General features: G+C 44.9%; 1 protein-coding gene across 3 annotated transcripts in view; it reads right to left on the reverse strand.

The window, feature by feature from the left end:
* Positions 1–380: 380 nt before the first annotated feature.
* The window catches only part of BCAN (brevican), a 50,116-nt gene continuing 25,070 nt past the window's right edge, over positions 381–25,426 (reverse strand). The window contains exons 5-14 of one of the 3 annotated variants that reach the window (XM_035098775.2): positions 23,328–23,455; positions 19,632–19,925; positions 16,179–16,418; positions 12,320–13,471; positions 8,150–8,257; positions 4,917–5,075; positions 3,793–3,875; positions 3,038–3,182; positions 977–1,159; positions 381–629 (exon numbers count right to left, since the gene is read on the reverse strand). In XM_035098775.2, coding sequence (XP_034954666.2) covers positions 607–629; positions 977–1,159; positions 3,038–3,182; positions 3,793–3,875; positions 4,917–5,075; positions 8,150–8,257; positions 12,320–13,471; positions 16,179–16,418; positions 19,632–19,925; positions 23,328–23,455 — 2,515 coding nt within the window. In that variant the 3' untranslated portion in view covers positions 381–606. Of the gene's footprint in view, positions 630–976; positions 1,160–3,037; positions 3,183–3,792; positions 3,876–4,916; positions 5,076–8,149; positions 8,258–12,319; positions 13,472–16,094; positions 16,419–19,631; positions 19,926–23,327; positions 23,456–25,426 lie in introns of all 3 variants that reach the window. The other 2 variants (XM_035098774.2, XM_035098773.2) reach the window with 2 other exon arrangements.

A 25,426-nucleotide genomic window follows, 5' to 3' on the forward strand; every position in this document is an offset into this window, starting at 1 on the left:
ATGACTGGCTAATATTTCACCCCTAACTATATGTTAGTTAGGAGGAAAATAGGATTTCCCAAGAACAGGGAAACTCTGGATTTAGCAGGGAGAAACCTGGAGAAAACAGTTGCTTCCGGTGAAGATTGCGCAGATGAGGGGGGACACATGGAAGGGGCACATATTCCACATTAAGCTGAGGTGTGGATGGGGCATTGGTCTCCAGGGTTTCAGGCAAGAGTCTTTCCTAGCCCTACCTGGAGAAGCCAGGAATTGCATGACAAAAATGTAGGACATGCTCCCCAAAGCTTGGTATATAGAACCTCATTATGAGAGAGACAGTCATGCTAGTTCAGTTTTGGCAGAGAGAGACAGAGAGAAAAAATGCTCATTGCACAAAGTAAAAAGTTATATTTTATATTGTCGCTGAGAAAGAGGGTGTCTTTAAAAGGAAATATTTAGTTATTAGAATTTCTTTATATATACACTCATATAATAACAATAATAAAAAGAATAAGGGAAACAGAAGGCACCATTGTTGTTCCTTGTTGGTTTTTCATGCTGATTTATGCAAAATCAGTCCTGACTTGATCATGAATCTGGGATGATGGAGTCACAGGTAAATCTTCATTCCTGGGGTTGATCAATCCCTGGAAAAAAGTGGGATGTGGAAGCATAAATCACACAGTGCTTATGAATGGTTGCAAAGGGGCTGATTGCTTCTCCCAGATTGTTGGATTCTGCTAGGCTGAAGACTACAGTATCTCTGCTGGCCACCTGCAGGGGAGGCGCTATAGAGCAGCAGATGCTGGGCTGGCTGTTCCCTCTCCCTATAAAGCTGCCCCAGTTTCACAGAGAATAAGGTAACTGGCCCAGCTGCCAGGGACCCCTGCAACAGAGTTCCTAGCTCAATCCCTTCCACCGTCCTAAACCCCTCCCACAACACAAAACAGACCAAAGCAGATAGAGATCTAGCCATCTCCATGTAAAGACTCACTTGGGATGCAGGTGAATGTCGGCTGTTCCCATTTGCCGTTCTCCTGGCACCTGATGACAGGGGAATGGCGCTGGGTGAACCCTTCTTGGCACCAGTACCGGATGACAGAGTTGATTTCGTAACGCTGCTTTGGTTTGCCAAATATTTGGGCATCAGCCACCTCTGGGGGTTGGCTGCAAAACACTGGAGCGAAGGTGAACAGGGTCAACATCTACTAGTATATTCTCAATCACGTGCTGCCCCAGCAAATGAGCAAAGGTTAGAACAAATGATATGCTCAAAATTAGAGAGTTTGGGGTATGAACTTCTCCAATTAGGACCTTTCAGGCTAATTGCAAGCTGAGCCTGGTTAGAAAGTCAGATTCAGATTAGATGGCAAGATGAAACAGCCTTCAAGGAGGATTGGAAAATGTTTGTAGACTACTTTAAAAAAACTATTGTAAACATGTTAAAACACTAGCAGGTTTGGAGTAAGTAAAGCAATAAAAGCTGTACTGAGAATAAGGTGGAGGAAAAAAGGTATACAGTGGAACCTCGGTTTATGAACACCTCGGTTTATGAATTTTTGGTTTACGAACGCCGCAGACCCATCTGGAACGGATTAATTCACTTTCCATTACTTTCAATGGGAAAGTTCGCTTCAGTTTATGAACGCTTCAGTTTATGAACAGACTTCCGGAACCAATTACACCCATGCTTCGGGTTAAGTACGCTTCAGGTTGAGTACTCCGCGGACCCATCTGGAACGGATTAATCCACTTTCCATTACTTTCAATGGGAAAGTTCGCTTCAGTTTATGAACGCTTCAGTTTAAGTACTCCGCGGACCGTCTGGAACAGATTAACCCACTTTCCATTACTTTCAATGGGAAAGTTCGCTTCAGTTTATGAACGCTTCAGTTTATGAACACACTTCCGGAACCAATTGTGTTCATAAACCAAGGTACCACTGTAGATTAATTATAATATGCTGCAGCAATAAATAATCAGAGGAAACCATAGAAGCGTGGGGGGAAGTCAAATACTGTGTGAATGCAAATTGGAAAATGTCAGATTAATTGTAAATTTGGAAATTCTACAAAAAAAGCTCAGATTCAGCCTGCCTTTCATGCCACTGCCACCAATTTTTCTGGTGCCTGGGACACAATAACATGTGCTATCCCAATAGGTTGGCAAACATTAGAATCACTCAAAATGAGGGAGTTTCAAATACAAACTCCCCCAGTTCAGAACTTCCAGGCTAATAAAAAACTAAGCCTAAACTTGTTCAAAGTTTGGGTTCAGCTTGCAATTAATGTCACAGCTACACACCCTTTTTCATTAGTGTCTGGCAGGGCTGACCTGCCCATGAGGCAAGGTGTTGGTTCTTTTCTTTTATCACTTTCAAAAGGTTTCCACAGTGGTGGTAGTCATCCCCTACCTGTTTGCACTCAGTTATGCAGCCTCTGAACAGGGAGGTTCAATTTAAGCATTATGACTAATAGACACTGATGGCCTTAACCTCCATCAGCATGTCCAAAATGCTTTTGTCAAAGTTATTGTCAAATATTATCACATCCAAAAGTGAGTTACTTATGCACATATATTTAGAATATGTCAGAACGAGGAATATTTCAACCTGGTTTTAAAAGAACTAATACTGCCTGTTTCTGAGATATTTCCACCTTCACACAAACTGGCACCACATATTTAGGATACCTACCCACAAAAGCAGAAGTGCCTTTTTTCCCAACACAGCTCTGAGCACTGCATGTGTGCTATTTTCTTTTGCAAACTTAATTGCAATCATGATACCTGATCAAAAATGGCAGCCGTCTCTGCAAAGCTGCATAATGCAGATCATTGCTTGTACAACACAGCCGGCACTTATTTCTGCCCCCTGCAGGTCAGATGATAACATTTTGAAAACTGCTACCTGTTGGAGACCACTATCCACAACAATGTATATACTGTTTCCCCCTTTTGAAGTTCAAAAACATGAATGACAAACGTCACAAGTCTCAGTGGGCCTTTGGTCTTGGACTAGAGCCACAGTTGGGAAGGCCCAGAGCTCAAGGCTTACCCAGCCCCATTTTGCAGGTATAGGACAGGTGGTAGTTACAAGGCACGTCACTCCACTTCCCTTCGTCATGCCAAACAATCACAACACAGTTCTCTCCAGACAGGAAATAGCTGTCGGGCTGCCCAGGATGCCAGTTCTCATAAAGCTACCCAAGAGAGAAAGAAGAGAGAGAGAGAGAGAGAGTCACTAAATGACAGAAAGCGTGAACAGTGTTCTTGTTACAGACCAGGCAATTTAGACCAGGTCTAAGGCAATTTCCTATGCTGTTCCTACAATCCACCTTTCTCAGAATAATTAGGCACTGATCTGCATGTAACAGAAGCCTTTGTTTTTGTTTATTTATTTTAAAGCATGCATTTAATTTTTTTTAATGGGACATGGGTGGTGCTGTGGGTTAAACCACAGAGCCTAGAGCTTGCCAATCAGAATTTCGGCGGTTCGAATCCCCGCGACGGGGTGAGCGCCAGTTGCTCGGTCCCAGCTCCTGCCCACCTAGCAGTTCAAAAGCACGTCAAAGTGCAAGTAGATAAATAGGTACCACTACAGCGGGAAGGTAAACGGCGTTTCCATGTGCTGCTCTGGTTCGCCAGAAGCGGCTTAGTCATGCTGGCCACATGACCTGGAAGCTGTACGCTGGCTCCCTCGGCCAATAATGCGAGATGAGCGCCACAACCCCAGAGTTGGTCACGACTGGACCTAATGGTCAGGGGTCCCTTTACCTTTATTTTTAATTCTTTTTTGCAAGCATCACTCACCAGAGGACTCCCCTCTGACCACTGGAAGTCGCCTTCAATTGTCCGGTCATTCAGGCCAATCCACTGATACTCCTTGTACCGATCTAGAAGTCAACAAAGTTTGAGCATGGATGGAGAAGAATGAGGCATAGAGACACAGCAATTAGGAAACTGCTTGAGGTTGTTAACGACAGCCCTGCAATCCCATCAGATGACTCTAGGTGGCAGCCTAGGATAACATTCCAGGGTGGGCTGCACTGTCCTTGAGGCTTCATGGGGAGGAGATACTGTACTTGAGTTTGGATTCGAAATTATAGAAACTCTCTCTTTGAAGGAAGTTGAAACAAAATTAAAAAAATTCCTTCCAGCAGCACCTCAGAGACCAACTAAGTTTGTCATAGGTATGAGCTTTCGTGTGCATGCACACTTCTTCAGATAAAATAACCTCTAAGGTTATTTTCTCTAAGGTGCTGCTGGAAAGAATTTTTTTATTTTGTTTTGACTACATCAGACCAACACGGCTATCTACCTGTAACTAGAACTATGGAAGGCACCACATTGAGCCGCATGAATATCTGAAGAAGTGTGCATGCACACGAAAGGTCACACCAATGACAAACTTAGTTGGTCTCTAAGGTGCTGCTGGGAGGAATTTTTTTATTTTTTTTCGACTACGTCAGACCAACACGGCTACCTACCTGTAATTTGAAGGAAGTTGTTAGAGATGGCATGGGGAGGGCAAAAATGTCATTTCTAGTTTCTCTCCGTTTTTTAGGTTTGTTTGGTTTTTTGTTTAATAAAATTCTGTTTATTAACATTCAGTCTCCCCACCAATCTGCATTTTTAAATAATTCATTCTGTATTGCACTGTGCTGCACCACTGTAATCTTTTTCCATTTTCTTTATATTGTTTAATTTTGTTTGTCTTCAGGAAAAAATGGTGGGCATTTTAGTGCACATTTCCCCTAATATATACTTTGCTGTACAGTTTTGTCTAATAAAATGCTTTTTTGAGGGTTATTTTCACTAGTCGGTGAATTTTAATGCACACTTTCCCCTAATATACACATTTTTGTACTGCCAGATTACTGCCGCATTCCTAACATTAACTAAACCCATGCTACTGAACCCCCTGGCAGGCATACTGTTGATGAAGCTCTGCTCTTCCGGTGTCATGATATTAGCCAGGTGCCCTCCGAGCTTCCTGCACTGGGTCTCAGCATCCTCCCAGCTTCTCCGGGTGGAGAAATGCTTGTAGCAGAACCCTTGGAAGCTGTCCCAGCCAGGCCGGCATTTTTCCAGGTCTTGGCAGAAATAAAGGAGAGAGAACAAAAACACTTGTTAGACTGGCAATATCGACTAGCCCACTTTGCAATAAAAAGGTCGCCTGATGAAAGGCAGCTTAGCTATACTAAGGGTGAAATGTTCCATTAGATCTCCACGCATTTTCACATTAAATATAAATATAGAGGAATTTGCAGGAAATAAGCAATGGAACAAAAGAATAAAGTGTTATATAAGGAAAAACCCTCCCTTCTTCATAACGTAAAATTGGCCCCAAATAAGACCTAAAGTCCAGATTTTTTAAAAATGTTGGGCAGCTTAAAGTTCCAGGGGGTCCAGGGGCGTACCCAGGATCAAAACTGGGGGGGGGGGCAAGCCATGGTCGTTAGGTTGTAACATTTCAGCACGGAAAAGGCGAATGAAACCACAATTTTATTATAAATAAGGAAAAATGGGAGGGGAAACAAAAATTTAAACACAACCACCAATGCAGCAGAAAAGAAAGATAGGAAGAAGAGGGGTGGGGATGTAGATATTTGCTTAGATGTCAAAAATAAATTAAAATGAAGCACCAGGGGGAACAGGGCCGTCTTAAGCATATCCGGCGCCGTGGTGCAAAGATCCCTTTCCCATAGTTGTCGACCTTTTTTAGGGGGGGGGAACCCCAAGGTTCCCCAGAGTTGTTGACTTTTTTTAGGGAGCTGACACCTCGCTTACACTTTATCTCTGCTTGGGAAAAGAAAACAGGAAACATAAAAAAACCTCAGTCAGTAAAGCATTGGACTCTTAATCTCAGGGTTGTGGTTTGAAGTCCCATGTTGGGCAAAAGATTCCTGCATTGCAGGGGGTTGGACTAGATGACCCTGGTGGTTCCCTTCCAACTCTGTGAATGGTTCTGTTGTATCTGAAGGGTTGTTCACAGGGAAGATGGAACAAACTTGTTTTGTGAGAGATGCTTGTGCTGGGATTCCTGCACTGGAGGGGGTTGGTCTAGAGGATCCTCGGGGGTCCCTTCCAACCGTCCAGTTCTCAAGAGAGTGGCTTGCAAAAGGCACCTTTTGTTTATTTGAAAGAATGTTACGGATTTGCAAGATGCAAATTTAATCCCTGCCCCCAGGCAAATCTACTGAATTTGGGGTGCAAATTGGATCTGAGCTCACAGCTCCTTCTTTTATGTGGCTGGGCACAGGAGGAGGTGCTGCTAAAAAGATATATTAAAAAGCAAAACTTTTGAGGCCATTTATCGTAATAATTTTCACAACTTGCCAGACGGAAGTGAACTAAAGAGTGTCACAAGAGGAAGAGGGGGTTAGGATTAAATGCTCCTGGGAATAAAAGACAGGGGGAGAGAGAGAGCTTGCAGCAGATCCCTCACCTTAATGGGGCAACAGCAAGGATCACTCATCTTTTTTACACGCAGGAGCATTGCCGGCCAGCCGCTGGGGGAGGTGGTGTGTGTGTGTGAGAGAGAGAGAGAGAGGCAGAGAGAGAGAGAGAGAGGCAGAGAAACAGAAAGTGTGCCCGTGAGCCGGAAGCGCGTCCTCCTGCAAGTTCTTTCCAGCCTGAGGACTCCCCGCGCCCCCAGTGGCAGCTTCGGGAACTGCAGCCCCCTTCCCTGGTCTGGAGCTGGGCGAGTCAGAGCGAGAGCCAAGTCCTTTCCCTTCTGGGTGGCTGTGTCGCCGGCGGGATGCCTGCCTTCCTCGCTCAGCTGCTGCCTTAACCATTTAATTTTTTCTTCTAGGGGGGGAAGCTGCCCCCTTCTGCCCCCCCTGGCTACGCCTATGAGGGGGTCCCCCTCTCTTGTTACTCAATGATTTCAAATATCAGCTTCCCTGGGATGGGTGAGAGAGATGCTGTAGCTTTGCTGGTTACAGGCTATTGACAGGAAGAGCATGACTCTCAAATAAAAGGCACAGACCTCTTGGTATTTGAGATGGCTTAGGTACTGTTTCCTTGAGGACAGGTATACTCTTCTCTTTCCCTTTCTCACTTTGCTTTTAGTGTGGGTGCTGTGGCAAATTGTCATGCTCACATTCTAGGCCAGCGAGCGGTACCATCTCCTGGAGGGTGGTGGTACTGTGTAGGGGTCATGCCAAGAGGCAAAGGGGTGGCAGGGGGATGCTGGAGGTATAAATCACTTTGAAAAGCTGGTATCACTGGATCAAGTCCATTCATTTTGTTGAATTAATTAAACTAAATAGCTTTAAATGGATTTTGAATCAATGTGCAATTAATGGTTACTGTCCTAGATTCTATTGAGTTACTATCTTCCTTTTATATGCCTGTTGTCTTTGTCCATGGAGTTTTCTTGGCAGGGATACTGGAGTGGCTTGCCAGTTCCTTCTCCAGGTGGATCATGTTTAGTCAAAACTCTCCACTATGACCTGTCCATCTTGGGTGGCCCTGCGTGGCATAGCTCATAGCTTCTCTCAGTTATTCAAGCCCCTTCGCCACGACAAGGCATTGATCCATGAAGGGGACGACAGAGGACGAGATGGTTGGAGAGTGTTCTCGAAGCTACGAACATGAGTTTGACCAAACTGCGGGAGGCAGTGCAAGACAGGAGTGCCTGGCGTGCTCTGGTCCATGGGGTCACAGAGAGTCAGACATGACTAAACGACTAAACAACAACAATCTTCCTTAGGGGAACATGCAGGCTGCTATTCTGAATAATAGGGGATTGAGGGTAACGGGGGTGGGTTTATGGAACGGGAGGGGGGCAGTGGGCCAAAAAAGCTTTGGAACCTCTGCTCTAGGCTTTTGGGATAGGACTATTTAACTATTTAAGACAGAGAAGTATGATTTACCTGCTGTATGGTACATGCTGTATGATTTACTTTCTGCTTATTTTGTAACCTTGCTGTTTGAAAGAGCACCTGCATACTCTGTCACTTTTATTTCATGTAATGAACCAGTCTTCTTTATTCCTCCAGTGTGTGAACTTCTTGTGAACATACGGTTACAGGTAGGAACACACATATTCATAGAGGACACATAACTCCAGTCAAAGATCTTAAACCTCCTGGGAGTGTCCAGACAAGTGGTTGGTGGGTTCAAACATACACCTTGCAGCAGACTCAGTTGTTCTACTCACGGATCTCACAAGCATCTCCTCCATAGCCTGGTAGGCAAAGGCACCCTGTGTGGTCCCCTTCTTCAGTGCAGGTCCCTCCATTACTACAGGGGTTTGGGATGCAGTCACCTGGAAGCAAATGGCCAGGGGTGAGGAAGAGGATGCTCCAGTCAATGAAGGCAGGAACTTCACTTGCTGGGCAGAGCCATGCCCAAATAGAGGAGGGGCCTTTGCAAACTGGTGAAACTGCTGCAGGCACAACATTGCAACCATGTGCAAACCACAACCACATACACTCACAACAGACCCGCACCATACATTTAAAGCCCGTCAAGCTTCCCCACATCCCACTAGGATGTCCCTATTTTCATGGGAGAAATATTGGAAGGTAGGGAATAGGATGCCCCTATTTTCATGGGAGAAATGTTGAAGAGTATGCTATCTCAGCAATAAGGCTTGAAAATAGTGTTTTCATTTCCCCTTGCCCCCATGTTTAAGGTGGAATGATCTTCTGGAGAGGCCTAGCTGGGGAGGCAAGAGTTAACCTTCCCCCCTACACTGCTGCTAACTCCAGAAAAAAACTGCATACACCCCTGCAACAATTTGGCTTTTAAACCTCCAATTAACACTTTTTTTGAAGCTTAATTGCAACAAGTGATGAACAATGGGGGGAGGGTCACAGGTAGGGAGGGGAGACTTAACCTTTACATATTGTGACACCCCCCCCAAAAAAAAATCCTTCATCCCCCACTGAATTAGGCTTGAAAAAGGCTTTCTATTTGCTGCAATAGAAGTGTCATTTCAAGGTATTCTGGTTTCCAATCTCCTACAGGGCCACCTTCAAGGCTTCAGTGCTACAATACTGTAGGATAACCAGTCACGTACTGTACTGTATAACCAAAATGCTGAAGTGCAATTAATGAACGAACGGGTTAATGCCAGAGAGTATTATGCCAGAGAGTCCTGCCACATGTAGCTAGGTCACTCCCCTCACCATGGGAGGAAGGAAGCTAGGTATATTGTTTCCCTCAGTCTAACATGTGCACTCCAGTGTATAAAAAGTCCGAGCTGGTTGCTCCAAGGTCAGACCACATGACTTAAGCACGCACACACAGCCACCCTTGTGTTCCTATACAAATAATTTAGGAACTTCCACCACGTTGGTACTAACATAAGTTTTACTGCCTGTGTTTTCTGACTGCTGTATGGAAAAGCACATGAATCTGATTTTTGAAATTTGTGTAAACCATTTTTACCTTATCAGACATGTGGTCTTTTTCTGTGCTGGGGGAAGTGGGAAACTTTGGACAGAACTTAGAATGGCATATTTTAAAGGTCCAGCAGCCTATATTCCCATGTTTTAATTGGCTGCATATTTTGTGGTTTTAATTCTCTACTGGTGTTCTCTCAACCAACACATGTAAGGCTCTAGTTTACTTAACAGTCTGCATTATACTTTATTTAAATCACCTTTAAAGTAAGTAAAGCCTATTTCGGCACAGAGAAGGTGGGGCAGATGACCATAAGGAGTTTGCTGGATCAGGCCATTGACCCATCTAGTTGAACTACATGAGCACCACAGCTCTGTGAATAAGTCATTTCTTTTGTTTGTCCTGTATCTTCCAATATTCAGCTTAAGGATATCCTTAAATTCTAGTGTCAAGGGAGAGGGAGACAGATATGTCTCCATCCACTTTCTCCATGCCATGTATAATTTCATAAGGTTCTATCATGACACTTATCCTGTGAACATTCAGACATATTGAAGTCCCTTGTTTCTAGGAGGAAAGATTCTTCAATGTCTTCAACAGGAACCTGCATGTCCAGAGGTGGCCTACCTCGCAATGCCACTTTGCTGGGGGCAAACAACTGGGGCAGAGTGTGGCTCTACTGTTCTGCTGTGGATTTCCTGGAGGTACAGTATCTGCTTGGTCACTGCATAAAGTAGAATGCTAGGCTGGATGGTCCCACAGCCAGACTCTTCTTACACTGACACAGTTAATATTGGTAGCATAGAACTTATTTATTATCAATCAATTAATTCAATTTGTATACTGCCTTTCATCTGTAGGTCTCAGGGTGGTTCACAACTTATTGCCCAGCAACTCCAAACCAGATGGTTTTCCCCCTTTGTGGCCCATCATCCTTTGCCTCCTCCTTTGCTGTGGCCATTTTATACATTTAAAGCATCATTAAACAGTCACGGCTTCCCCCAAATAATGCTGGGCACTGTAGTTTCTTAAGGCACCTGCAACTCTGTATGTTGCCGCAAAACTCACCAAGAAATTACCCCAGACCATAGCTGTCAAGTTTTCCCTTTTCTCGCGAGGAAGCCTTTTCAGCATAAGGGAATTTCCCTTAAAAAAATGGAGAACTTGACAGCTATGCCCCAGATGTGTTGTAATTTTCTTCTTCGGTGTTTGTGACTTGGTATAACTTTTAAAATGTTGGTGTCCATTTTATTTTACTCTGTGCTACTCTTCTATTTATTGTATCCCACTATACACATCTGGATAATGTGTTCTGTCTGCCTCTTATTCTTCTGCTTTAATATTTCTAATTAACTGTTGCAATAAAGATATGATTCATAAAAACTGACAATTTTCTTTTTGGCATGTGTGTGTGTGTGTAGCAAGAAGCTAAGACAGAAATAAACATGTGTGACTGTGTATGCATTCAGTTTATTCCTGCAATTTATATAAATATGTTACATTTTTAGAAACATGTTTTTTTATTATTAAGTTTAATACAAAAAATAAGCAAATTAGATAAATAGATAAGGTGGGAAGAAAACTGGAGCCCTGTGCAGAAGATTTGGTGCCAGGGCCTCCTGATGACAATCCTGATGATGATTAAACTGTCTGCACCAGCTGTTTCAAGGAGGACTTTCAAGTTTTCACCATGCTCAGAGAGCTGAGCATACAAGCTGCTGATACAGGCCAAAGATAGAGGAGTCACAGGCCTCATTAATCTCATGCATTTAAAGCAATATGATACCACTTCAAGCGGCTGCTGAGAGTTGTTAGGAGACCCCAATTAGACCTACAGAACTCCAGTTTACAGAGTGGTTTAACAATCAATCCCTCTTCCCAGAGAACTCTGAGGACTGTAGCTCTGTGAAGGGGATAGGAGCCTCCTAACAGCACTCAGCACCTATAACACACCACAGCTCTCTGCAAGACCAGTCCTTCTGTGAGGGAGAGTGAGGCAAGTGCCTCAGGCAGCAAATTCTGAGGGGTGGGCAGTGGCTAAAAATGTGTGCCATGTGGTCTGCCTTGCAGCCCCTAAGCTAGTTTGCTGCCTTAAGGATGTGGTGGAGAACTCTGCCACTAGTTTAGTCATATTTTGTGCACAGGGCATATTTTGTGCATATTTTCTGCCACTAGTTTAGTCATGTTTTGTGGGGAATGCATCATCTTGTCCCTTGCTTCAAGCAGCAAAATGGCTTGGGGCACTCCTGGCAGGGTGAGATAGATGCCTCTTAGCTCTAGCTTGCTTCCATGGACCACAGTGCCCAGAATTCTTTGAGGGAAAGGATGTGCTTCGACCTGAATCAATATGAGACAGCTTCCTATATTCACCATATTCACCATATTCACACACACACACACACACTTCTAATTTACTTCTAATATTTGTAATCATCACTCATGAGAATATGGCTCTAAGATCAGTGTTGAGCAAGGGTTTAAGTAACATTAGGGATATTAATTCATTAGTGTGGAGGGAAACAAATAAGCAGAGGAGCAATGTGAGGGGAAAAAACACAAGACACACACAGTAGGGTACAGACATCCAGCCAGATGGCCCTCTTCTAGAAAGTTTTTAATTTTTTTCCTCTTTATTTTTATTAGTCTCCTTGTTATAACCAGTGCTGTCCTCATTCCCGGCTTGTTTTTCATGGAAATAGTCATTAAAACACTTCATAGAAGTAGGAGAGATTTAAAGAGCATGCACTCTCTAAGACTATTTTGTTTGTTTGTTTGTTTGTTTGACAAAACATGTGCTTCTCTGGGTCTTTATACCTTTCCCAATCCAGGTGATGTGGGGAGAGGAGAAATGGAGGGGAGGGGAGAGACATATACAAAGAGGAAAGCGTGGCTTTGGGAGGAACATCATTAGCGTTTTAGTGGGAAAGATCAGCCAAAACAGTGGCCAAGAGCACCAAGGCAGTGCAGGCAAAAGGGTTACCTGAAATGTTCCCACCTGATCCAAAGCTGGCACTTTCTGTGGGCAGGACAGGCAGAGGGTGGGCAGTGGTCAAGGAGGGCTCTGTGAACAGGGGGCTCATGAATGGCGAGCCTGATATGTCTCCAGAGATGACTTCGGCAAGTGAGGGGGCATCTTCTTTCTGCCCATCGTGCTCTTCGCCACCTCCATTTGGCACTGGAGCAGCCATGGTGGTTTCCCTTTCTTCGTCCGATTCGTCTGTTGACAGGTCTGGCGTGGTGCTCTCAGTGGCCTCCTCAGTCACATGCTCCTCCCCAGGAAGTTGGGTGCTAACTGCATGCCCTGAGTCAACCACAGCCTCTTCGGGGCTGGAAGTTGCAAACCCCGTGACAACGGCAGGTGAAATCCACGCAGACCCAGAATGCTCCTCGCTCTCTTCAGACAGGCTGGCAGCTGTGGGGCTTGAGGATTCTGGGACCACCCTCTTCCACACTGCCGTCCTCTCCACGGTTGCAGCTGTTCCCGGAGGCACAGCCCCTGAAAACTCTGCATCGACTGAGTCGCCAGGATGCCCAGGGACGTGGGTGCTTGTGAATCCAGGAATAAGCCCGCTTTGTGGGGCTACGTGCATGTGGGTCTGCTCAGCAGCTTCAGAGGAGTTTTCAGGCAGTCCCGAGTGCTCAGGCTGATGAGGAACAATGCCAGCTTTTTCAGGATCATTGTAGCTGATATTTTGAGCCACCTGCTCTAGAGGGACAACCTTCCTTTCAGCTGCAATCTCTGAGGTGGAGGGTGATGACGATGGGTCTTTATGCAGCTCTTCAGAGCTACTTGCTGCTTGGCTTCCTTCACCAGTGGAGAGGCTGTCAGAAGAGTCAGCTTCAGTGGTGCCTTCTCCTCCATGTTCTTGAGAGGGTGCTAGGGCAGAACCTGCATGGCCATGAAAGCCATGGGGTCCATCCTCATCCTCTGATGTGCTGAGGTCTGGGGAGGTTTGGGACCATGCCTGAGTGGTGCTTTCCACCTCATCTTCTGCTGTGGACTCAAACTCCTCTGGAGCTGGTTCTGAAGGCCCGGGCAGATTTTGTTCTTCATCAGATTCCTCTTCTCCCAGGTGGCCTAGATCCAACATCTCGTCTTCCTCAGTGCTCTGGGTTTCTTCTGTGTCTTCCTCTGCAAAATTGAAAGGAAGAAAATGAGATCTTCCCAAAGGTGGAAATTGTCCTTAGACACTTCACTTACAAAGACAATTGGTTTGTAGATTTGGATCGAGATCTGAATAACAAGAAACTGACCTTGCATCTTTTGATAGTGGCCTGGAACATAACTGCCTAGTTTTGGAAGACTTTTGATCTTAATACTGTAATCCAGACTATTGATACTTCAAGACTGTAATCCAGACTATTGATACTTCAGGGGCTCAAGTACTCGAGATTCCTTTCTTGCCATTTGGTCTAATTTTATTTCATACACAAGCACAGTGTCAGGTCCAAATGTCTATGGAAATGTTGGGATTTAGTACAGTTAAAGGTTACTTTTAAATCTTTTTTGAAATGATACGTTTTAATAGTTTTGATTTAGACCATGGAACCAATGGTGATTGTGGACCACACATCCTTTCCCTCTTGGTACTGTATGTTTCATTATTGACTCAGTAAATCACATGCTTAGCTATATCCTCTATTTCCTTATTGGAAATTGCTGACCACTTATCATGTTTAAGATAATTTTTCTTTCTGTCTGTTATTATTAAAATCCAATAAAGAAAAAGAAAAGAAAAGACAACTAAACCCAGGAGGCACTAAACCCTATTCTAGGGTTAGGCAACCCTTGACTCTCCAGTTGTGATTAGATTCTGACTTCCGGTAGCGAGCAGGGCCAGCAGGCTACAAATTATGGGGGTTGTAGTCAACAATATCTGGATGATCACCTCCAGTTAGTCTCCCCCAGCCTAATCAACAATGAGATTCAACAGGTGTCTCCCATTTCATGGTTAATGCTGTGTCCACATTTGCATGTGTGGGAAAGTTTACCTCCTCTGTTTGTTTGTTTGTTTGTTTGTGTGTTGGTGTTGTTTTAAAAAATGGAGCGCTCAAATAAGATTGGGGGGCAGGCAGGAGAGGCACCATTATAAATTGCAAAATTTGGATTCTGAATTGAATGGATGAGCACAACATAAATGTCTTGGATTTGCCAGAAACTGCCAAAGGCAAAACACTGCACTACATTAGCTACCCCACACTGTCAGGTAGTTAACTGCCAATTCATGCAAAATACTGGCAAAAAAGTACAGAATACTGGGTGTCAGGTACTGGTGTACAATGCACATTTACTCACTGACTATGGAATGAATAATAAAATTCATTTTCCTGGAATCTCCATTTAAAAGGAACTTCGATAGGAAGGTGCAAAAGAGGGGTCTCTGTATCTGATATACCTATTTTTATTTACCGGTTATTTATTATTTAATTCAATAATTTGTATGCTGCTTAATTACAGTCGTCTCAATAGAGTAAGACTAAAAATGAGATCAAACTATAAAGTCAGAGTTCAGCTGAAAAGCTTGATAGAATACTAAAGTCTTCAGTCAGGGTCAGAAGTTCAACAGGGCCTGTTTGACTGCATCAAGAAGGGAGTTCCACAAAACTGGGCTCACAATACTGAATGTGTATCTGAGCTGTGCATCCAAGCCATGGGGCACCACTAAGAGCAACTCCCTTGAAGGCCTCAGCACTGATTGGCAGCAGACCATCAGGGTTCCAGGCATTTCCAGCCCAACCTGGAAATGCCAAGGATTGAACCTGGGACCTTGTGGATACAAAGCAGGCGCTCTAGCACTGAGCAGCAGCCTTTCAAGGGCTGAGTTATAGGGGATGCAAATCTCTCTCTCTCCCCCAAACTTGTGTTAGCACCCAAGTTTTTGTTTCTGTCCAGATGATGCAGGATGGATTATGCAGATTAAACACAATGGGATCATTTTTTGTTTATTTTTGCATAATTTATGCAGTCTGAAGAATTCAGGGGTTTTACGAGCAAAATCTGTCCCATTTATTTATAGAACTTTAATTTCATTTGTTTTGTTTCTCACCACAGACAATCCTCAGCTCTCTGAATCAACATCACAGTCTTCTCATTGGTAGCCCCAGTTATCCAGATGTGAGCGTTGTGTTTGTACAGGATCTACATGCATGAAACCCAATGGGCATAGCCCACAATCATACAGCCCATTCCTAGAAGGGGGTTAAAAGGACTGACCTTTCAATTTAGAATGTAAGAAGAGCCTCCTGGATCAGGCCAATGGCCCATTTAGTCCAGCATCCTGTTCTCACAGTGGCCAATAAGATGCCTGTGGGAAACCCACAAGTGGGACCAGAGCACAAGAGCACTCCCTCTCCCCACTTCTGGCTTCCAGTAACTGGTATCCAGAAGCATTACTGCCTCCAAACTATGGAGGCAGAGCATAGCAAACATGGCTAGTAGCCACTATCCCAAATGAATTTGTCTAATCTGATGGCCATCCATGTTGGTGTCCTATGGGAGCAAACTCCATTTGCACAATTTTATAAACTTCTATTAGTATATCACCTATAACTCACCTTTTCTCTAACTAACAAATCCCAAACACCGCAACCTCTCCTCATAGGGGAGTCACTCCATTTTAGTTGCCCTTTTCTGAACCTTTTCCCAGAGAGATTTCCTTCTTACCCAAAGGGTTATCTAGTCCAACCCTCTGCAATGCAGGAATCACAGCTGCTCAACCCTTTATGATCCTTAGACCTTTCTTCTCTTCACCTACCATTCCTGTGTCTCCCCGGGCAACCTCCATCTCTTTCTTTTCCCCCTTCCTCATCTCTCTGTCCTGGACTGAAAGCACAGCTACCTGGGCCTGCCTCAGGCCCTTGTGGGGCTGTCTCTTCAGGGGCACTGCTGGGCTTTTGCTGCTGAGCCTCAAGGTTGTCCTGCAAAAGGGGCACGGAATAAATGGCCCCTCTGGATTCCTTCGCCACCTCGCGCTCCACTTTGGGCAGCCGCAGCTCTTCCATCTTTTCTGTCACAGTCACAATCTCCTTGCTGCCCTCTGCCTCAGGGACTGGAGACTCAGAAAAAGGGCTTGTCTCTTCTGTGGGCAGAAAGAAAGGGGGTGTTACTGCCTCTGGGGGTACTTCAGAAACATCGTTTCAAAGCAGCATGGGCAGGAAGGCTGAGCTCACTCACACAGGGCTAGGCAAGACAGGGCAGGGTTTTGCTGCCTGAGGCAAAGGACCAAGATGGCACTTCCCCCCGGTTCTGTGTACAGAAGACAACCAGACTGGTAGTTGAAGAATACTGGTAATGAGCATTTTCCCTCACACGTGAGTGAGAGCAGCAGGCCAGTTTGCGGGAGCAGGGCTCCAGGGCAGATCATGTGGCACACACAGGGGAATGGCCAGGGGGAGCCCACTGCTGCCCTTGCAGCAACTGCCACCTGAGGCAGTTGCCTCATCCAGCCTAATGGGAGGAGGGCTGGCCCTAAAGTCATGTTTGCTTATTGACACATCTGCCCATGTTGAAAAGGGGGAGGGGCTGGGCTATGTCATACCACAGCATGGGTACATAGCGGGAAGTTAGCAGAACCCTTCCCTCTCCATGCACCAATGACTGGCATAGAGAGGGAAGGTTGAGAGGTTCAGCACCCACTTCCCTGCATGCTCCTTCTAATAACAAAAATGAACTTAGGTGGCTTTAAATGGGTGAGAGAAATTCATGGTGGGCAGGTTCATCAATGGCAATAGCTTTGGCAACTACTTCCTACCAGCAGGATCAGAGGCACCAGGCCTCACTCGTTACTGGGGGTCAAGGTAGAGGGGCTAGTTCTGCATCCTCCCCAAAAAAGGATGTGTCCCACCAAAAGAAAAGAGGGCATGGATTTGCATAAAATGTGCACATGGTGATTTATCTGTATAGAGTCAAATTTAGAAATAATTGCTGTAATTTAAACAGAAATGCAACACATCACAGCACAGTGGGGAAGACACAAGGTGGCTTTTGGGCTGGCTCAGACCTGCTGACTTTGGATGAGCTCCCCAAACCATCTCTTTTGGGTGGCTTCTTATTTTTAACTCAGACTTGGGATAGACAGTCCTCTATTTGAAAATAGGACATGTGGGCCACCCTGACAGCAAGAGAGGGCTACTGTGCTTATGGACTTCCCAGGGGCATCTGAATGGTGGGGTAGGTCAAGTGAAAAGGTGTACAGAGCACCTTTAACACTTGTAGAGAAGCAGGGATTTCAGCATGTGCACTGTGGAAAATTGAATTCTGGATCAGCTAGGGCTACCTGTTGGCTATAGCAGGGCTCTTCTTGAGGAATTCAGCTGACCTGGGGTCAGTACCTACATCTCAGCGTAACCTACCTCACAGGGCTGTTGTGGACATTAAATTTTAGACACTGGAGGAATTAAACCACTACAGTAGTGATGGGGGAGCTTTAGATAGTGATCTGTATTATCCTCCTGCCCAGATCACTCCACCCCCTGCAAATGGTAGGGGTGGGGGTTGAAAGAAAGTCAAATGACACTTAGGTGGGAAGTTTGTATCTCCAAATTTGCCAGACTGCAACTCCATTCATCCTTTTGACTGTGTTATGGGGATTGGTGATGGAAATGGGGGTGTATTTGACTTGGAAGGGAAGTGAGTAATGACAGTGTCCAAAGGGAATTATTCTAGTTTTACTCAGCTATAAATTCCATGGTGTCCATGGGATTTACTCTGTAAGAAATGTGTTTAGGATGACGGCATCAATTACTCATTATACTGTTGCAATCTGTTTAGGGGCGTGGGTGTGTGGCAGGAACAGAGCTGACCTTTTCAATGAAATTCAGGGACATATATGTGCAAATGGTTGTGCCAGTGATGGTGCCGCCAACATCACCTCCCCATTCTCCCCTCTCTTTCCTGCACTCAAATATGACTGGGGTGGGGGGCACGCTGCTGCTTGCAGGTGGACAACCTCCAGGGTGTATGCTCCTCCATGGTCTGAGGGCTTTCCACCTGCCTTCCCTTTTTTTGCATTTTGAAACCAAGCCACAAGGGCATCACACACCACATTTTGAACACAGCTGCTTGCACATTTTGAACATGGAGCTGCATGTGCTTTGCCCCATTGGCAAAAGACATAGGCAAGCCAGGCTGAATTCTAAGGTCTCTTCCAGACAAAGGTTGCAAGTAGGCTGAACGGCACTGTTTGTTTGTTTGTTTGTTTGTTTGTTTGTTTGTTTGTTTGTTGAGCATTCATTCTGATTTGTTTGTGTGAAGGTTAGTGGATGGCATTTCAAATTGGTATGTCAAGCAATTGTTCTGATTTGCTGAAATGCATCTGTTGAAGATGCATTTGTTTGAAATTGGATCAAGTTTGAAATTGGTTCAAATTTCAGATTGGTTGAAATGCATGTAAACTCCCATGTCAAGCATTTGTTCTGATTTGTTCATGGGGAGGCTAGACAACATTGCCTCAAGCAATTGTTATTCCTCATGCACACACTTTCCAGTCACTTTCCTTCCACCTCAAGAAGTTAGGACTTGGGGGGGGGGCAGGGAGGGAGGACCAGTTTGTTGTGCAAGAGTTCCAAATCCACATTAAGGAATGTGCTGATAATGCAATGTTGTCAGTATTTGACTGAATTCCACCTGCAACATGGGAGCAGTCTAAAGGGACGGTGCCTCCTGTGAGGACCCAGACTTCTGCCTAGTGGTGCCACTATAACAAAACCTTTCCAAGGACCCTGCAGGAATTAAATCACATAAAACATTAGCAAACTAGGGGCCATGCCACATGTACCTTTCCTATGTGCTTTCTAGGCACAGGTCTGGACTTTCCAGGTCTGTGTCCGAGCAGTTTTTCTTTGTCCCAACACTTTCCCTAGGAAAACTCATGTTTTACTGCAGAATTGGAGCAAACAGCAATCTGCAGCAAACCCAATTGGCGTTTGCGGTGATTCAGCAGTAAAATGTGGGTTTTCTCGGGGAAAGCACCAAGACAAAAGGAAAAACTGCCCAGAAACAGACCTGGAAAGAGTGGACCTGTGCCTAGAATGCACGGAGCAAAGGTGAGTGTGGATGAGCCCTAGAAGTAATTGTTCAAGTGAATAGTGAATAGAGTCGCCACCTTCCCCCCACTGGCTCTGCTCTTGTGCTTTTGACAGGAGCCTCTAACACAGAGAAAATTAGCAGGTGTATCGCTTCCTAGCAAATGATTGGAAAAGTTTCACAGACTGAATTTATCTTGCATTTTGACCTCCAGGTGAGCAAGGTGGCAATCCTACTCAGAGTTTAGTCATGCCAGAAGGATTATTACCTCTAAAGCAATACACGTCATATTTGCTTTGGGGATCTGGAAATCCAGTCTGGTTGCGAAAGAGGAAGATGGTTTTGACTCCTGAGACGTTTCCTCCACACTTCTCCCGTGGGGTGACGATGGGATACCGCACACTTCCGTCTGCCAGCCAGCCAGGGTTGCAGTGGTCCAGACCTTCATTCCATGCTGCATACAGCTGGCCTGTCGTGGCAATCTCCACTCCCAGAGACTTACACTCAGCTTTGGCCTCCTCCCAAGTGAATTTCTCTGGAGAGCTCACCACAAACAACTCTCCTGCAACCAGAGGACAAGTCAGGCACCAGTGTTTAAAGAGATAAGAACAAAACATGCTTTGGCTTGAATTAAAAGAAGCATATTTACTTATCTGTTAAAACAAGAATGGCTAATCTGTGGCTCTCCAGATGTTCTATTTATTTAATCACATTTATAAATTGTGTTTAATATTTGATTAATATTTCAAAACATTTTATTAATATTTCAAAAAGCTCCAAGCAGCCTAAGTTGTTACAAAGTATGTGTTATTTGACTTCCATCTTCCCATCAGCCCCTGCAGCCAGCGTGGCCAATGGTCAGGGATGTTGGGGGTTGTAGTCCAGCAACATCTGGAGGGCCATAGGTTCCTCACCCTATTTTAAAATGCTTAAGACAAAGAAACATCCCAAACAGGCAGGGTGCAGAGCAGGACCACTGAGAGGTGTGGCCTGGGGAAGGTCCAGGGAAGAGTCCCAAGCACTGGACATAGATGCCTGGAAGGTTGTATTTGGCCTCTTGCCCCAGGTTCCCCATTCCTGTAAAGGGACCCCTGACCATTAGGTCCAGTCGTGACCGACTCTGGGGTTGCGCGCTCATCTCGCATTATTGGCCAAGGGAGCCGGCGTATAGCTTCCAGGTCATGTGGCCAGCATGACAAAGCCGCTTCTGGCAAACCAGAGCAGCACATGGAAATGCCGTTTACCTTCCCTCTGTAGCGGTTCCTATTTATCTACTTGCATTTTTGACGTGCTTTCGAACTGCTAGGTTGGCAGGAGCTGGGACCAAGCAATGGGAGCTCACCCCGTCACAGGGCTTCGAACCGCCGACCTTCTGATCAGCAAGCCCTAGGCTCAGTGGTTTAACCACAGCGCCACCTGTGTCCCCATTCCTGTACTACATGGTAAATTAATGTTATGTAAGGACTTTCTGAAGCTTGTTATCTGGGGAGAAGCACTTAGGTACTGCTCCTTGGTGTGAGAAGAGGGGGGCCTCTTCCTTCAGTTCAGGTGACAGGCAAGGCAGTGACATGGGGCACGGCATTCTTGGGGTGGCACCCTCTTTATGGTACACCCTCCTCAGTGAGATTATGCATGTTTTTGTGACAGGTGCAGACAACTGGTGTTGCAGCTTTTACTTAGGTTTATTTTACATGACATTATATAGTATGCTCTGTTGTTGTTTTAAATTTTTATCATTAAATTCTTACAACATTGTAAAACTTAAAATAAAACATCTCGCCCTGGCCCAGAAGATAAAATTTAGGCAATACATCAGAAATGACATCCAAATAGGATAATAAGTGCCAATCTCATTCAACCATTTGCAGAGAAGGCAATGTACACATTATGCTAACCAGAAAGTTTCATATTGTGAATTGAGCCCTATGTTTTCATTTCCAGCCATGTACATAATAAAGCTGGAGCAATCTATTGCGAAAGCATCCTTTTGTTTCAAACCTTGTGCCAGTTTTATTTTATTAGCCAATTTTCCACAGGTGCTACTTGCCATACTTCACTGTACCAGTTTGCCAAAGAAGCACCCTCCAATTTCTTCCAGTATCTCATTATTACAAGCCTGGCTGCTAGTAAAAGACATCTTATTCGGATTAGGTTAATGTTACCTCTTGTAAAACGATTGAGCTGAGCCAGCTTTGGACATTTAAAAGTGTTTTGTCCAGTAATTACTTTTATTTCAACAAATGCTTCTTCTCAGAACTGAGCCACTTTCCTATATGCCCACCACACATTCCACAGCCTCTCCAGCAATTCAGTGAATATGAGGAGATAATATGGAATCTTCATCCGGTCCAGACTTGAGACTCACCTCTGACTCCCAAGCTGCGACATTAGTCCCACTTTCATTTTCTCATTTTTGATTTATACTTAATAGTAACAACAACAACAACAACAACAACAACAACAACAATTGTTACATATACCCTGCCCATCTGACTGTTTGGCCCCAGCCAGTCTGGGTGACTTTCCAAAGAATATAAAAAACATAATGAAGCATCAGACATTATCTCACCCTAAAATGGCAATTCAGAGAGCAACATATCTACTGTTCCTCAGCATTACAATGAAATGAAAACTAGTCCTGCAATGGGGCAGGAGAAAGGCATGAGCATGCAGGTGACCAGAAACACATATCTTATTTTTAAAATGTCTTGTGCCCTTCTCTTGCAACATTGCAGCACTCATGGAAACTGATAAAACAAGCATCTCATCAGAAGAACGCCTCCTTGTCAAGAAATACATGTAGTGTTCCTTTGGTCTGGTCAGCATAAACTGGAATCATGGAAGCAACAGCTTTGCAACAAGCTACCTCGTGTGGCTGGAGCTGGGACCGAGCAACAGCTCACCCCGTTGCAGGGATTCGAACCACCAACCTTCTGATCAGCAAGCCATAGGCTCTGTGGTTTAACCCACAGTGCCACCCGCGTCACAGGCAACTACCAATCTAGCATGTCAAAGTGCAAGTAGATAAATAGGTACTGCTACAGCAGGAAGGTAAACGGCATTTCCGTGTGCTGCTCTGGTTCACCAGAAGCGGCTTTGTCATGCTGGCCACATGACCTGGAAGCTGTATGCCGGCTCCCTCGGCCAATAACGCGAAATTAGTGCCGCAACCCCAGAGTCGGTCATGACTGGACCTAATGGTCAGGAGTCCCTTTACCTTTACCTTACCTCGTGTGGCAATGCAACTCACCTGTGGGATTCATCACACTGGTTGAAGATCTATGGCATGGGTAGGCAAACTAAGGCCCGTGGGCCAGATCCGGCCCAATCACCTTCTAAATCCAGCTCGCGGATGGTCCGGGAATCAGCGTGTTTTTACATGAGTAGAATCTGTCCTTTTATTTAAAATGCATCTCTGGGTTATTTGTGGGGCCTGCCTGGTGTTCTTACATGAGTAGAATGTATGCTTTTATTTAAAATGCATCTCAGGGTTATTTGTGGGGCATAGGAATTCGTTCATTATTTTTTTCCAAAATATAGTCTGACCTTGCACAAAGTCTGAGGGACAGCAGACCGGCCCTCTGCTGAAAAAAATTGCTGACCCCTGATCTATGCATAGGCATGAGATATCATTTTGTAATATTTTAAGTGGTATCTCATTTGTTGAGATTGAGAGAGACTAAAAAGGGAAATTCCGCCTCATGGAAGTCCAGAGCTCTTCACTGATAGTAACCTGCAATGTTGTGGAAGTATGCTGTGTTGTAAGCTCTGATCTGGAGGAAGGGGTGGGGTATAAAACAAGGACATGAATGAATGAATGTCTGGTTGATGGGCTGTAATTGATGGAATGGATCACAAGTTCAGCAGGCAATGCAATAGTTAGCTACTCTATACACCCCACAGCAAAAGGCAACATGAAGACTCTGATTTCAAAGGGCAAGGATATTTTGGCAATCTAACTCACCATACAGTTCTTCAGCATAGCAATAGACATCATACATGTCTTCTGGGTCCACAACCCCATAGTTACGGACGCCCGGAAATCCATCCATGTCTCCGTAACAGGCTTCACGAGGGGTCTGTATGGGGTACCTGAAGATAAGAACAGTGTTTTGTGTCATAGCCCCAGACTAGGATGAATCAGAGCCCTCCACCAATGGCGGATTGGGGAAAGAGATGGAGCTTCTCACTGGCATGTTCCACATACAGCTGCTGTCACTGGGGCTAGCAAGAACTTCCCTGAACCTCAAGGGGACCCCTCTGTCACCAGACTCTGAGGACTAGTTCAGAGAATCCTCAAGGGTCAGTAGAGATATCCCCACAGCTTGTAATTCCAGGGCCTAGAAGGAGCCAATGGCTAAAGAGGAAGGCACCACTCAGGGAGGATGACTATGGCCCAAATCTGAGGCCTAGGGAATGTCACAGAGAACAGCCCTGGTGATCCCATTCAGTATGACACATTTAAGCATTCATTAACTGCAGTTGCTGAGAGCATACCATTCAACTTTGCATTAATAATGGCATATGCTAATTTATATTTATATACACCTCTGGGAAATTAAGGTGGTGGGTGGGTGGGTGGGTGGGTGGGGTCTCCTTAGTGCTCAGCTTTATGGTATGCCCTGCTGCCCAATAAGCAATGTAAAACACTTTTTTTAAAAAAAAGGGTTTAGCTTTTTAAAAAGGTGGGGTGGATATGAGCCCCTAGGACACTTCCTAAGATTATCCCTGGTCAAAGCTTCCATTAGAACAGACATGCACAATTTCATGAAGGGAACCAGGAACCATAGGAAATCTGACTTCTCATGGTTCTTTATTTCCCCCAGAAAGGCCATTAGCATCCAAGGGCACCACGATCTTAAACTTCTCATGGTTCCTCAAAGGAGCATCAAAGGTGTGCCTGAGGCTCTCCCATGAGCCACCCCCACCCCATTACTACCAGGTAACATTTGGAAAAGGAAAGTGATGGGGTGGTGTGTTCTCTAGTTGGACCGCATGCCCCCGTGTGGTCCCAGTGACCCCACTGGGAATGTGAGGTTTTGAACAGGTTCCTCCTTTAAAAAAAATCTTTTCAAAATGACCCCATTTTATTTTATTTTATTTTAAGTTATAAAATACTTAATAAAAATATTCTTAAAAAATGACCCCATTTTAAACAGAGCTGCAGGGAGTTTGAATTTCACTTATGCAATGCCTACAGAAAAAGCAGGAGGGATATTCCACAATGTCAGTGCTAGTTTCATAATGTGTATAGCCCTTAGTCAATATTGAAAGAGCCTGGCTGCTGGATCAGGCCAAGGGCCCAGGTAGTCCAACCTCCTGTTCACAAGCAGTACATCATAAGCACAATGGCCACCTTCTGGCTCTATTCCCCAGCAATGCTATGCAGAGAGACACCGTGCCTCTGATCCTGGAGGCAGCATAAATCTTGGGCTTTTATAGCTCCATAAAAATGTCACCATTCCTGAAATTCAAAGCTAATAAAAACAACCAGTTCTTAAAAGATGGCTTGAGTCACATTTTCTCATTAGCACTGCATCAAACACCCAGTTCCAAAAGAGGCCAAGCCCTCCCTATCCTGGAAAGGTTTCCACCACCTAAAAGCCACCCCACCTGCCTAACCTTTGATTCAGCCTTTGTGAGCCTGGTATCCTCCAGATGCACTACAGCTCCAACCATACAGCCTGGGCCATACAGCCTGGGGCTGATGGGATTTGCATTCCAAAATGACTAATGGGAGTTGCAGTCTAAAACATCTGGAGGGTAACCAGGTTGGGAAAGACTGCAGATGAAGTTCCTCTGAAGACAGGCATTTCCCAGTACTCTTTCCCCATTGCACAAATAAATGGTACGGTATGTGTGTGCATTTTTGTGCATCACAAATTGCAGCGCATGAGTGCGGAATTTGCCATCTGGAGTTGGGAATCCAGAATGCTGGCCTTCCTTTGATAAGAAAAATAAGTGATAATGGGAGGAGGGGGTCACTAAATTAAGGATTAGGCAAATATGTGGAGGACTGGTCTCTCAATAGTGATGAGCCATGAGAGCTGCACGTAGAGCCTG

Source organism: Zootoca vivipara, chromosome 17, assembly GCF_963506605.1.
Source record: "Zootoca vivipara chromosome 17, rZooViv1.1, whole genome shotgun sequence".
Taxonomy (NCBI): Eukaryota; Metazoa; Chordata; class Lepidosauria; order Squamata; family Lacertidae; genus Zootoca; species Zootoca vivipara.